At 56.5% G+C, this 14,005-nt stretch overlaps 1 protein-coding gene across 2 annotated transcripts in view; it reads right to left on the bottom strand.

Annotated features, from left to right (window-relative positions):
* Positions 1-13,738, bottom strand: part of LHX2 (LIM homeobox 2) — a 55,844-nt gene extending 42,106 nt beyond the window's left edge. The window contains exon 1 of one of the 2 annotated variants that reach the window (XM_081179806.1): positions 13,347-13,738. In XM_081179806.1, coding sequence (XP_081035932.1) covers positions 13,347-13,460 — 114 coding nt within the window. In that variant the 5' untranslated portion in view covers positions 13,461-13,738. Of the gene's footprint in view, positions 1-1,246; positions 2,307-13,346 lie in introns of those variants that run through there. The other variant, XM_081179805.1, reaches the window with a different exon arrangement.
* Positions 13,739-14,005: the final 267 nt, after the last annotated feature.

Consider the following 14,005-nt stretch of genomic DNA (forward strand, 5'->3'; position numbering starts at 1 on the left):
TTCCACCTTTGAAGAAAAGCATTTTTAAAGAGCAAAACGGGGACAAACACCCAAAAATAAAACAAAAAAAGAAACCCGATTTTTTAAAAATAATAATAATAAAGCAAAGTAATAATTCCCGCTTTATTTCTTTTCCACTTAGCAAATTCCAAAAATATCTGAAATCAAAACGGGAGGATAGTGACTAAAAAGGCGACTGCAAATGTCATGTTCTGATTAATATAAATCGGTTCCTTTCCATTTTCAATAAAATCCCAAAATAAAATAAAACACATAAAATCGGTACAAGCATTTATTTATTGTTTCCCAGGCCTGAGCGTGGAAGCGCCAGCCTCCAACCGAGAAGGGTTCGGAGCCGTCGGCCCACCGGAGGCTCCCAGCGCCTCTGGTTCCCCACCCTCGCGACAGTGGGCGAAAGAAGGAAGGCACAGAACGGGTAAGGGGAAAGTACTTTGCTGAATGGTCAGTTTGTTTTAAACTAAAAAACAGGATAAACTAAAAAACGGTCTAATTTCCGCCCCATAAAAAAGAAAAGAAATAAAGGCCTTTGTCACTTTGAATATATTGTGCGCAACGAGAATGAATTTAATCTATTTTTAATATATAGTTTTTATATAAATAGATAATTATATAGAGATATTACTGACTTTACCTTTTTTGTTTTAAATGGGGAATCAGAAAGACAGAAGGAAAGAAAGAAAAAGGAAGGAAGAAACATAATTTTAGTAAGCCAAAAAAAAAAGAAAAAAAGAATTTTATTTATCAGCCAAAGCCACTCCCCCTCTTAAAATTATTTCTTAAACGAATGCATTTTATTTATTCACTTATTCACCCCTTATTGTTAGCTACTCCGAACCCCTGAAACGCAGGATTTTTCCCAGAAAAGGTGCTGCGCTTTTCCTCAGCACCAGAGTGAACCGCCTTGGCAGGCTCACTGTTCCCCCCATTTCCCCGATTCGGTTCCCTCCATTGCAAGTGGATTCTTATTATTTCAATGAATGCATATATTATTATTATTATTGTATTATTATTATTTAAATGAATGCATATATATAAATGAACGCAATTATATATGTAATATATATATACATAATTGCTCTGCCGCTGGGCAAATCTGGGGTTCCCCTGCCCTCACTTTCCCCAAACTTTGGGATCTGGGCCTTCCTGGGTGAACCAGAGGGAAGCCACTGGAGCCTGCCCATCACCAGAGCAGCGGAGAGCGGGGTCTCCTTCTCGGCGGCCCTACCGTTTCAGTCTCGCCGCGGTCGATGGCGGAGCTGATGGCGGGCGTGTCGCCTTTGGCTCGCCGGTCCATCTCGTCGATGACGCCGTGCATCTCTGAGCCGGCCAGGCTGTGGAAGAGCATGGCAGGGCTGGGCTGGTGGCTGGCGGGCGCCGCTTGGGAGGTCCCGCGCTTCTCCTGCTCGTCCTCCGGCCGCTCCCGTTACTCGCGGTGAGGCCACGCCATGCCTCCAACGCGGCCGCGCCGTCTCGCCTTCGCTTCCTCCTTTCTGCCTGCCTGCCTGCCTGCCTTCGCGGTTGCTTTCAGTCCTCTGGCGAGGTCGGCTCAGGCCAGGCCAGTCGGCGGACGGAGGGCGGGATGGCGGGGTCGCTGGCTGGCTGGCTGGCTGGCTCAAAGCATCGCTGCTTGCCTGCTCGCCTCCTCGCCCCGGCGCAGCCCCGGGACGCCCGGACGGCGAGAGCTCCCGCCGCGCTTGGGACGAGCGGGCAGCCGGCAGGAGGCCTACGAGCAGCGGCTGGCACGAAGCTCCTGGACGGGCCGGATCCGCGGCGGGGCCGACCGGAGCACTTCTCTGCAGGGCAGGCGCAACGGTGGCGGAGGTGGCTGCTCCGGGGACCGAGGCACGGGGGAGGGAGCGAGCGAGCTAGCGAGCAACTGGCGGAGGGGAGGGCCAGGCCGGGCGACCGGGAGGAGGAGGAGGAGGAGCCGCGATCCGGGCAGGAGTCGCTGTAGTCCCAGCCCAGCGCAAGGCTCCGCGCCTTTTCTAGCGTTGCTCTGACATCACGTCGGGCGCGGCGCCCATTGGCTGCTCAGCTCCGGGCCAGGCCCGGCCACCATGTGCTCGCGCGGGCCCGGAGAGGACGGAGGCCGTAGCCGCCGCCGGCCTGACGCGCGCAACCCAGGCGGGCACCTCAAGAGCTCTCCTTCCCTGGCCGCGCCGTCGGGGCCAAGCCCAGCCCGGCTGCGGCTTCAGTCAGAAGCGACCTGGAGTGAGGAGTGGCAGCGCAGCGGCAGTCTCCGCGGAAAGATCCTGGTCCGGGTAGAGACCCCCTCCGGCTCCTCCCCGCCACTCCCAGCCCTCCTGGGGAAAGCAGGGGGGGAGGAGCTTCCGCCTGGCCCCGTCCTCGCAGGAGGAAGGCGAGAAGTGTCGTACTTTTAGACCCTCCAGGGCAGCCCCCAGAGGCTCCCGGGATGGAGTGAAGCCGCGCAAGCTGCGCTTTCTATTTCAGCACCCGCAGGGAACGGAACCTGCCACCGCCCAGCAGCGCCCTGAGCATGATCCTCCGGGGGCCTTTCCCTCTGGGGACAGCTCCCCCAACAGAAAATGATGGGGAGAGGCAGGTGGAGAAAGAGAAGGCGGCAACAAACGTTGCAAGAGGGGTGCAAGCTAACGAATAACTCCTAAGGAAGGAATGGCTCATGGCTGGGGTGCGTGTCTGAAGGCAGCGGCTCAATGCTATTCCTATGAGCGCAACGACCGTTTTACCAGCGACGTGCCCTTGAAGCGTTCAAGAACTTGCCCTACAGAGTTGGAAGCGCAGGTCCCATGAAGCCCCCTTTTGCCCGTTTTCCACATCTCTGAGGGCAGACGTCGCCCACCTGGTGCCCTCCAGGAGCTTTGGACTCCAACTCACATCCGCCCTGCCAGCAGGGCCTGCGGTGCTGGAGCTGGAGAGAGTTGTAGAGCCAAACACCTGGAGGCATTAGGTCAGCGAAGAGACAGAGGGTAGTTTAGGGATACCGACTTGTGGGGCATTCTGCTGGTTCTGTTTGTTTCTTTGCTTGCGAACTCGACCTTTCAGAATCCCAGGACTGCCTCCCTAACATTCGTATATTCTTCGTGACTTTTCCTTCCCTCCGCAAGGAAGGCATATATTAAATGTCCGTCTCCTAAAACCGGCGTCCCAAAATGCAGAAGGGGCTGAGACGAGTTAAAAGGAGGCGCCCCTTAAGCTGGAGTGGGGAAAGAATTGGGTTCACCACACCATGCCGCTCCTCACACACACCATGACTGGGGATCCCTCCCCCTTTTCACGCGGAGGAGCCCCTTACCAGCTGCTTGAGAAACCCTTTGCTTAAAACTAGGAAGTCAGGAAAAATGAATAAAAAACATTGTGGAAGGAAAGTATGGCGAGAGAGAGAAGGAGGGACGGAGGAAGGAGATACGAAGCTAATTCTCCACTTGCCTTGTCCTTTTAGCCTTCCCACATGGGACAGACACGTTCCCCACGGGATCCCGTCCTGATCTCTGACCCTACACATACTTGAGTTGCTTAAATACCCCCTTGGAGGTCTCAAGGCTGGACCCTGCAGCCTCTGCCCTCCCCCCCCCCGGACACGATCCAGGCTAACGTGCCCGCAAGGGAGAGCCCTCAGTGGGTTAAGCAGACGCTGGGAACTCCGGCTCGCTTGACGCCCAGAAACCTGTCACTGATACCAACCAGTTTTAAAGCTACAGGTAGGTAGCCGTGTTGGTCTGCCATAGTCAAAATAAAAAAATTCCTTCCAGTAGCACCTTAAAGACCAACTAAGTTAGTTCTTGGTATGAGCTTTCGTGTGCATGTATCTGAAGAAGTGTGCATGCACACGAAAGCTCATACCAAGAACTAACTTAGTTGGTCTTTAAGGTGCTACTGGAAGGAATTTTTTCAGTTTTAAAGCGTTTGACTGATCTCTGAGTCTTTTGCCTAGGGGTCAATGAAGTCCGACAAGGAAGGCTTTTGGGGTGGGCGGCCTGTGGGTGTCCAGAAAAGCGGGGCGAAGCAGGCAGTGGCATCACCTGGTCCCTTGGACGTTTCCATTTCCCCCGGGCCATGAAGCCACAGGAACATGGGAAGAGGCTCTGCACAAAATCAGCCATTGGCCCATCTAGCGCGGTATTGTCCACACTGACTGACAGCGGCTGTCCAGGGTTTCAGGCGGGGGACATTACCAGCTGCTCTCCCGGGACTGAACCTGGGATCTCCTGCCTGCAAGGCCGGTGCTCTGCCACTGAGCAGCACCGGGCCTTTTGGACCTGGGCCGCCTCCGCCCTTTGAGCAGGTGGAATGGATTTAGCTTAGGTGGACCTGACATAATCTGTAGAAAGGCGGGAGGGGACGGACACCTCCTGCTCCAAACGTGGTGGTGACAACAGCAGCAGCAGCTAAGCTGCAGCCAAACTCTCTGGGCGTTTTGGAAAGCAGCCCAAACTCAAGTGGGTAGAGGCAGACAGAAGGCATCTCCGGTTGGGGCTGAGGAAAGGCGCCTGTCTGGAACGACGGGCGGTCATGGGCATCAACGCCGGGCTAGGACGACCTGCGCCTTGATCTGGCAAGGTCTGTTCGACAGTGGAACAGACTCGTTCGGAAGAATGGTGGGCTCTCCTCCATTGGGAATTTCAAGCAAAGGACGGGTTGCCATCTGGATGGATGCTTCATGGATGCTTTAGTTGAGATTCCTGCGTTGCAGGGGTTGGACTAGACGACCCCCAGGGCCCCTTCCCACTCTACAGTTCTGCGCTTCTAAGGCAGCTGCCCTCTGTTCTTGCCTGGGAGTTGTGTCGATTTGCTAGATGCTTGCGCGCGTCATGTGTCCGGGGAGCAGCGCATCCCGAGGAACCGTGGACCGGCTCCGGAGCGCCCAGTGCGCGAAGCCTGCTCAATCGAGTCCCTCCAAACAGGGCAGGGTCCCGGCCTCAGGCCCCGCTAACGATCTCAGAGGGACTGGAGTCTATATTTTATGTAATTAGATTGATTTAATGCCTGGAAACAGCAACACAAGGGCTATAATTTAAGAGGGATGAGGGGCCCCCGAAAGCCCTCCTCTCCCCCCACCAGCTCCCTCTCCCACCCACCCCTCACTCTCATTATCTGCTTAAGTGAAGTGCGAGCGCAAGAAGAGACACCCAGCGTAGAAAGGATGGATTGTAAGCACGCCGGATGCCTGGCAAGATCGCTCCTGACATCCCAGCGCCACGCTCACATCACTCAGGACCAGAGCAGCAGCAGCAGCAGTGCCACCAGCAAAAATCTATTAATCGTTGTTGTTTTTATTAGTGTTTTTATTATTATTATTATTACTACTACTACTACTATTTCAAATACCTTTTTTCCAAGGGGAGCCCCTCCTCAGACAGCCCCCCCTCCACCTGGTGGGAGGCGACAGGTGAGCGCCCGCCCGGCCCAGCCAGGGCCATCTGCCGCCTCGCAGTCCCCAAACGCCAGGCCCGCTCCCGCGACAGAAGCCAAACAAAGGGAAGTTTCCACCGAGGGAGGCGGAAGACCCTGCTAATTACCGGGTTTCAGGTGGTCCCTCCGTCTGTCTGTCTGCTTGCCTGGGATGCCAAAGGGAATCGGGGCAGGGAGGAGACCCCCGGGGCCCCCTCCCATCCTTCCAGCCTAGGCAGCGGCTTACAAGGGGAGGCAGCTCCCTGGCACAAACCCTAACTCCGGATTGAAAGCGGACTGTAGAGTCAGCTCCGTTTCTCCGCTGCGGTAATAGGCCCGTTGTACGCCCAGACCCAACAAGGCAGTGAGGGGACACCGCGTGTCAATGGGGGGGGGTCACCTCGGCAGGCCCCCGATAACTGGGCGCCAAGCTCCCATGTCAGGGAAACGGGGAAAAGGCGGGTGCGCAGAAGCCCGCGAGGTGCCCAAAGGCCTCGGAGGGGGACTCTCAGCTCTCGCTTCCCGGACCAGCGCCTAGCAGACGCCAGGCAGCTGCAGCGCTGAGTTTCCTCGTCTCCAGTTAGGTGTTTTCGCCCTTTTGTGTAAGAGAGTTCTTAAATGCTTTTAATGATAACCATAACAGCAACAGTAGCAACAATAACAAAAATAATTTACCCTACATCCGAACGAAACAGTTTTGCGCTAGGAGCGGCCCGAATGTAAGGCAGGTTGTAAATAATAATAATAATAATAATAATAATAATAATAATAATAATAATAATAATAATAATAATAATAATAATAATAATAGGTTAAGGTTAATAATAAGGAAGGTTAAGATCTTCCTCTAGCCTCTTCTTCCTTCCTTCCTCTAACCCCTCCCTCCCTCCCCACCAACTCTGCTCTGCACAAAGTTTCTTTTCCCACCAGGGTAAGATTCGGCTATGGAGGAGAAGGGTCCTTCCCGCCCCACTAGCAGGAATAAATTGAGACAATAACCGAGAGCGTCTCTCCTTTTCCATTTTTGCAAACAGGATAACAGCTCGCGAATGGAATGGAAGCCGTAATTCGGCGTGGAAACGCCCAGGCTGCTGCTAATGAATGGATGAATGAATTACAAACAGGGTGCTAAATCGTATAGGTCGGTTGCGTGGCTTCTATCCCAGGAGGAAGTTTATTCTGGAAGAGCGCAGGGTCGAATCCTGCTCTGCAGCTGCCTACATCCCAGCCCGCCCAGCTTCGCCTTCCTTGTGCAACACTCTCCCCCCCCCCCCCGCCAATCGTGTGTCCTAGTCGGGGAAGAACACGACATTTTAGGGCGATTTGAAAAGCTGTCAGTCATCGCTAAATCAGCTCGGATCGTCCTCCATCCTGCGCCGATAAATTAGGTACAGTAATTAGATGCCAGGAGGAGGTCGAGGAAGGCCGAGGGCTTGGAGTCGAGCCATCAGGAAAAGAAGGGGCTCAGCAGCCAGTGAGGCAGGCAGGATGAGGCCCCGGGACAGAAAGGGAGGAGGGGGTGTCCTGGCAGGGCTTCTAGAAGTCCAGGGCTTTTAAAGAAGCGCCCCTCCCAACACACACACCGCCTCCCTCCCTGCCTGCCTGCCTCTTTTTCTCCAGGTGTCAAAGAGGGAAGAGAAATCTTCACCACACGATCCTCTCTAGGGTCCTGTTAAATGCACTGAACTTAAAACAGAACAAGACACGTGAAATATGGGTTTTGAGCGTGCAATGTCAGAAGCGTAAAAAGGTTGGAAGTCTTTCTCTCTTCCCTCCTCCCCTTTTTTTTTAAAAAAAGCAACGGGTATTATTAATATTGTATAAAATGCAACTGGAGCACAGAAAAAAGCGGGGGGGGGGGGAGAGAGAAAAGAGCTGGATCTGTGGGGAAGAGGAGATCGGTTCCCTGTTCGGGTTTACTGAGGTTCTGCGTGTGTCTGTTTCTGTCTGGAAGCTGCGCTTTTGCTCCAGGTGGGTCAACCCTTCCCCAGAGGAGGGCAGCCGGGCCGGCCGGGCGTATGGCGTGGGCTTTAAGGTTTTGCCAAAGGGATGGCAAAAATGTTCAATTTTAAAATTACTGTTATTAGTAGTATTATTATTGCAGAAGTAGCTGGATGGTAGAACATCTGCCTCGCACACAGAAGGGCCCCATGTTCAGTCCGCAATGGCATCCCTACCTAGGGCTGGGAAAGACCTCGGCCTGCAACAGGGGTGCTAACTTGAATAAAATATTGGGGGGGAGAGAAGCCCCGCCCCGCATAATCGATCACATGACTGGGCACATCCACACTGAATGGCAATGCCCATGAATGGGGGGGGGGCTTTACGGGGGGAGGGGGCGAAGGGACCTCCGCCCCTAGAAGTTGGCTTTTATGCCCTGGAATCCTGGAGAGTGACTGCTGTCAGTCCGTGTAGACAATACTGGGCTAGATGGACCAATGGAAAAGGCGAAAGAAATTGGAAAGAAGGGGGCGACGGATCCGTGCCTTTTGCAAAAGAAAGGGAGATATGGATTCCTGGGGAAGAGAAGGCAAAAAAAGAAAAGAAAGAAAGAGCTTAGGCGGGATTGTGCGTGTTCCCGATACTTGTAGCACAGCTAATTTTAAAATAAATAAAAAGTCAGCAAAAATCTACCACATTCCCACCCTCTCTGGTCAGACGCGAGTAGCCCCGGCAGAGAGAGAAGGAGGCAGGTCCGTCGGCCGATTCAGCTGCTCCGCTACTGCTGCCCCGCGGAGGAGCCTCGCTAGCGGAATCCGCAGGAGACCTTTGGGGTCTCGTTGGGTTGCCGTCCGATTTCACAGCACCGCCTTTTCCTCCCCTCTAAGGGCCGCAGTCGAGACTGATCATTGCAACAAATCTGCAGAGGATTTAAAACGCCTTGTCTCGTCAGGCAGCCCGCGCTGCTGGGATCCAGGAGGAAGAGGTGCGTTGGGGATGGGGCTGTGCGCCCCCCCCCCTTGGCTCTCCTTTACAAAGCAGCCGAAAGAAGCTACTCGCCCAAGCCTCTGCCTCAGCCCCGAGCGGACGGGGTGGGGGGTGGGGTGGGGTTTAAAGGGGGAATTGCCTTCCTCTCCTCATCCCTCTCCTCCCGTCGCCCTCTATCCCAGGCCCCACCGGGCTTCTCCATCCTGACAGTGGGGCACCCCCCTCTCTGCTTTCTCCACCTGGCTGCCAACCTAACCCAACCTTAGAATTAAAAAATGAATAAAATAAATAAATTTACGAGTTCCGCGTGAACCAATCGGAGAGGTCCGGAGGGCTGGGGCTCGGTTTTGGGTGGCTGGTGGGCTGCGTAAATATTGTGGCACAAGGAGGTGGGGGGTGAGGGGGCGGGAAGCGTCCTTTCAGCAGAAGCCTAGGCAGGCAGGCAGGGGGCTAGACAGACAGGTGTCTGCCTGCCTCAGGTACGAGAGAAGAAGGCGAGCGAAGCAGGCAGCTTCCAGATGTGAAACAGGCAAATGGAAGGCCAATGGACGCCCGGGAAGAGGTCTTCTTTAGGTGGCCGAAGGGCAAATGTCAGGGCCGGCGATTGCGGAAGGGTCTTGGCCCAGGATCCATCTGGGGCGGAGGTTGTAGGATTAGGTGGAGGGGGAGGCGGAGAGGGGGTCGCTGCTGCGCTTTCACTTCTCCTGAACGAGCTGGAGGAGCACCGGCCCCAGTCCGCAAGGTCTCCTGCGCAAACCTTATTGACAAAATAAATGGAGGGGGGCCACACAAATATACCCCTCTCTCATCTCCTTTATTCCTTTTCTCCTGACACCCTTTTATTAGGGTGCGTTTTGCCTTGTGGATCTCTAAGCAGAAGCTTTGTTCACCCTTCCTGTCGGTTTATTTACATATATTTTAGATATAAAGCAATATTTCTGTTTGTTCTTCGTTTTCGTTTGGCTGCGGAATCACGATTATAGCCCTCAGTTCGGAACAAATAAAACCCAATATCGAGATGTTAAATGACGTGATTGGTTTAGAAGGATTTTTACCATTACAAATAACATTTTGTTTTGTTTTCGCCCCTCTTCCCTCCGCCCAATAATCATATAAATTATCTCCCCCGTTTTCTGTCGAAGAGGGGCCTCTTATCGAAGGTCCTCCTCTGTCGCCTTCAGCCGAGAAACCTCGCAGCCCCCGCGGGGTGGGAAACGGAAGGCGAAGGCCGCCGGGGGGGGGGAGGGGAGGCTCTGGCACCGCAGGCGGGTTGATGGGGATGGGGTCAACAACTGCATTCGGCCGAGTAGGGCTCGCCCCACCCCCGCCACGCACCACCTTTTCTAGCCCATGCTGCCCACTCTCGATTTAATGCACTGAAATTGCGGGCCAAAAGGCGCCAGCCGATCCAGGACATCTTCCCCGATTCCCCTTCCGTTATCTCTCTCTCCCAAGATCACCTGGTCATTGCATATTTATTCTCCATTTCCCCCAAACTGCCCTAATTGGAGCCTTCACCCTTTACAAACCGGTGGCTGACCCACCCTGCCCCAACTTCGCTTGTTCCTCTACGTCACACTCGCCGTCCTCCAACCCGCCCCCCCCGCCCCAGCAATACCAGCAGCGTCTCTGCATCAGGAGCCCAGGAGCCTTCGACGGCAGTGCAGGGTCGTTCCCCAGGACTGGGGAGGGGGCAACCCGAAGGAAAAATATTGCCGAGGCAACGAGGGACCTAGTTGCCAGAGATCTTTGCAGGGAGCGCAGTTTCCCACCCCCACCCCCGCCACCTCTCTCTCTCTCTCTGCTCCCCGCACCCCAAGTTCTGACGCTGGCCCAGCGCGCTCACTTCTGTCTCTCAAGGAGCAATTAGCGGTTCTTTTAATTAATGAGCCATTCTCCGAACGGCGCAAAAACAGTTCTGGCAGCCACCGGCTCCTTCCGCTTAAACGGAGGCGAAGAGCTGCTCAAAGAGGAGAAACAGGAGACTGAGAAGGCGAAGGGAGAAGAGGAGCCGGCCAAGGTGGGAGCCGCCACGTGGACCTTCGCGCGCCTGGGTCAGTCTCCGCGGCGAAGAAGGCCGGGGCAGACTGTGGCCAGAGAGAGTGAAAGGGGAGGGGGTGCGTTGACAAGCCTCCCCTGGAAAGGGGCCTCCCCGAGCGCAGCAGGCTGATGGAGACCCTCCTGCCCCGAGGTCGGAACCTTCTCGTCGAGGCCGGCAGGGATTGCTGGGTTTGGGAGCCCTCCTGATGGCCCCTTAGCGGTTCGCGTGCGTTTGGGGAGCCGAAAGAACAACGCGGGGAAGGGCTTTCTCGGGGTAGGGAAAAGCGGTCTGGATCCAGCCAGCCCCTCCTGCGTTTCTTTACTGCCAGCTTCTCTCACACCCACTGAAGTTATTTCAAAAATGATCTCTCTCTCCCTCTCTCTGGTGAAGAAGGGAGCAGAAGGTGTTTTTCAATAGGGGCTTTCGTCAGAAATATTGTTTTCAGCTCCCTGTCCCCCGCGGCTCAGGAACTAAGGAACGCGCGCGCACGCTCCGTCCCGAGCACAAGCGATGCACAGCCTCCTCGGGCGGCGGCTGCAGCGGAACCATCCCGAGTTGCGGTCTCCTCCTGCGAGGTGGGAGAGTTCTTCGAGAGAGCGCCCCCCACGCGCCCTGCCCTTTTCACACAACCACACAGGCGCCTTCCTCTAGGTTCGTGGTCGGCGGGCCCACTGCCCAGTCAACCCTTCCTCTCCCGACGCAGGTCCTCTCGCAGGCCACCCAAATAGGAGCCAACTCCTAGGGGCCGAGATCCCTTTGCCCCCTTAGTAAAATATTTGAGCCCCCCCCCAAAAAAAGTTAATGGGCATTGGCATTCAAATAGTGGGTGTGTGCAGTGCCATGTGATTGATTATGCGAGGCGGAGCTTACCTGCCCCCCCCCCCCATTTCATTTAAGTTGGCACTCCTGCTTCTTAGACTGGGCAAGAGAACCCCTTTCCTGTCCCGGATCCCCACAGGGACACGGGTTGGCGCATGCCCACGTTACAAAAGCGACAACATGGTCAAGAGGACTGAGAGTCAAGGGATGCCCCCTCCCGCGCAGATTCTTTCCTCGGCCACGCCCGTCTCTCCCGCCCCGCCCCGCCCCTCTCGTCTCGCGGTCCCTTCGCAACCACATTTCTAATTATTCTAACGAGGAAGCCTGGCAGGGTGTTCCGGTCGCGTTATTCTTCTCCCACCCCCACCAGTAGCACTTGCAACGCCGGCGCGTCCCTATATCTCTGACTAATGTGACGGGGGGCTCCGGAGGCAGGATGGCTCCCCACTTCATTCCTCTTGCGTATTTGGGGGAATCAGAACCCAGCAGCGCCGGATCAGTACCCACCGGCTGCCCCACAACCTTCGGCTGGAAGCTTGAGCTCGGCAACATGGTCCTTCGGGGTGGGGGATCGGTGTTTCCAAAAGTGCCCCGCGGCAGGCTGGCCGGGCCACGGGCCCTCAGAGGCGCGCAAGGCCGGGCAGCGAAGCGAGGGCGTCTGCAGGCAGCAGCCTCACAACCAAATTGGCCTGTTCTGACTCCCGCTTGCAGAGACTCCTGTCCCTTCGAGATAAGTTGACTAAAAGCGCTGCAACAGCGTCAAGCGAAGGAGAAAAGGAGCCGAGATCTCCCTCCTCGCCTCGTGTCTTATTTTCTTCCTTTCCCTCTCGCTCGCTCCTTCCTTTCCGCGCCAGGTCTGTGCTGAGTGGGCTCGGTGAGCGCGCGGAGTTGAGTGAGGAGCCCCGGCAAGGGCACCTCCGTATCCTGCGCCCTCTCCCTCGGCCCCAAGCCCTCCTTCCCCGCCTCTAGCCCGCTTCCTGCCTTCAGCGGAAAGCAGCCAGCTGCCCTCATTAGAGTCTCTGGGCAGGCGGGCAATCCCCTCGGGGCATTCCTCTCCCTCCCCAATCACTTCCTTGCGAGTAAATGGTCCCGGAGTGGGCTGGGACCTGCACCTTCGGAAGTCAGCTCCGAAGGAGGCAAGCGGAGGATTTCCATCCAATGAATCAAATGAGGAGGGGAGTTTGCGAGAGGACCCCTCCCTGAACAAAATAAAAACACCGCCACGCCGGTGCCAAAATACAAAGGGGGGGGGGCCGTCGGCGGATTAGCTGCTCCAAAGGCCCTTCAGGGCTTCTGTCCCTCCAGAAGCGGAGTTTTTGCAAAACCGCCACCCGCCGCTCACACACAAAACGGAAGCACGCGGAACTCACTATAGGGACCTAATCTTAAAGCATTATTTAGATGCTGAGAAAAACCCAAATTTTGGGGGTGGGGTGGGCGTGGAAAGGAGAGGAGAGGGAGCGTGGTCGAAGTGCGTGGAAGCCATTTAGAAGCGAAGCAAACACGGAAACCGCGACTTTCGCGCTATCTTGGTTGGGAGCACAAAGGTGCCTGCCTCTTTCTGGCAGGGACTAAGAGGCGACCAGGGGGGCCCGACCCGCAGCATACCGCGCGCCTCCTGGGCGGCTAATCCTACCCCCGTGAGATCGGCACTGCAGGGAACAAAACCGAAGGCAGATAAGAAAGATTGGGAGGGGGGGAGGGAGGCAGCGGCACAAGAAAACAGCTCTGATGGGCTGGACGTCAGGTTAGGAGGCAAGGAAACCTCTCCCGGCCTGGCTGGAAAAGCACTTGCCCCGGAGGAGGAGGAGGAGGTCGAGGCAGAGGGGGAGCACCTGCCCTGCTGGGTACCTAGGGGTCCCATCCCTACCCCCACGCCCGCAGCCTGGAAGACGACCACCACAACAACAACCACCGCCACAACTGTCAGTTATTTCTTCCTTATTCTATGGAAACCAGCTCCCTGCCAGAGGCCCGTCAGGTGGTCGGAGGGAAAAGAAGAAGGTGAAAAAGCAGGACACGAAGGAAGGAATGAAATCCCACGAAAGAGGGAACAAGAGAGAGAGGGAGAAGGAGGAGAAGGAGCGGGGACAGAAAGGAGGAGAACATCCTCGTTTGCTCTGCTTGGGAGGCGGCGCGCCGTCGGCAGCGAGGGAGCCGAACCTACCCCGGCGGAGGAGGCACTGAGCCCCAGCGCGGCAGCGTCCGGTCCCTCCTCTCTCCTCCCCCCCCGGCGGGGTGCCCACAACGAAGCGGCCCACGGGCGACTCGGGACCAGCATGCGCCGAGGAGCAGCAGTTATGCGGGCGGCGGCGGGGCACCAGCAGCGCCAGGCGTCCTGGCTGGCAGGAGGCACATCCACCCCGCAGGCAGGCGGGGAGCAGTGCAAGGGGGAGGGGGCGCCGCCTGACCATTTCCCCCTCCCTTCCCGACGCGCACCTGAGCGCCGCCTTACCTGCCGCCGCCGCCGCCTCCTGCAGTCGCTGGACGATCAGGAGCCGCGGATCCAGCTCTATGGCCCAGATGCGGAGGTCGCGCCCGCCCCGACGGGACGCACCGTGGGGGAGACGGGGCGTGTGCGCGCAGCTCTTTCGCCCCCTGCGCGCCCGGAGGGTGGCTGGAGGACCTGGGGGGGCCGAGCCCCACCTTCAGCTTAGGGTGAGGAGATCCCTGCCAAGCGTCAAAGCCAGCGGGGGTTCGGAAGCTGCCGGCCTCTGCTCATTCCCCCCCCCCACCTCCCACCCATTTGCCCAACGCAGCTCGAGCTTTGAAGACGGAGGAGAGGGCTGGCAAGGAAGGAGGTTCCAAAGATGGGCAACAGGAGAG

Source organism: Podarcis bocagei (assembly GCF_964188305.1).
Source record: "Podarcis bocagei genome assembly, chromosome: Z".
Classification (NCBI taxonomy): Eukaryota; Metazoa; Chordata; class Lepidosauria; order Squamata; family Lacertidae; genus Podarcis; species Podarcis bocagei.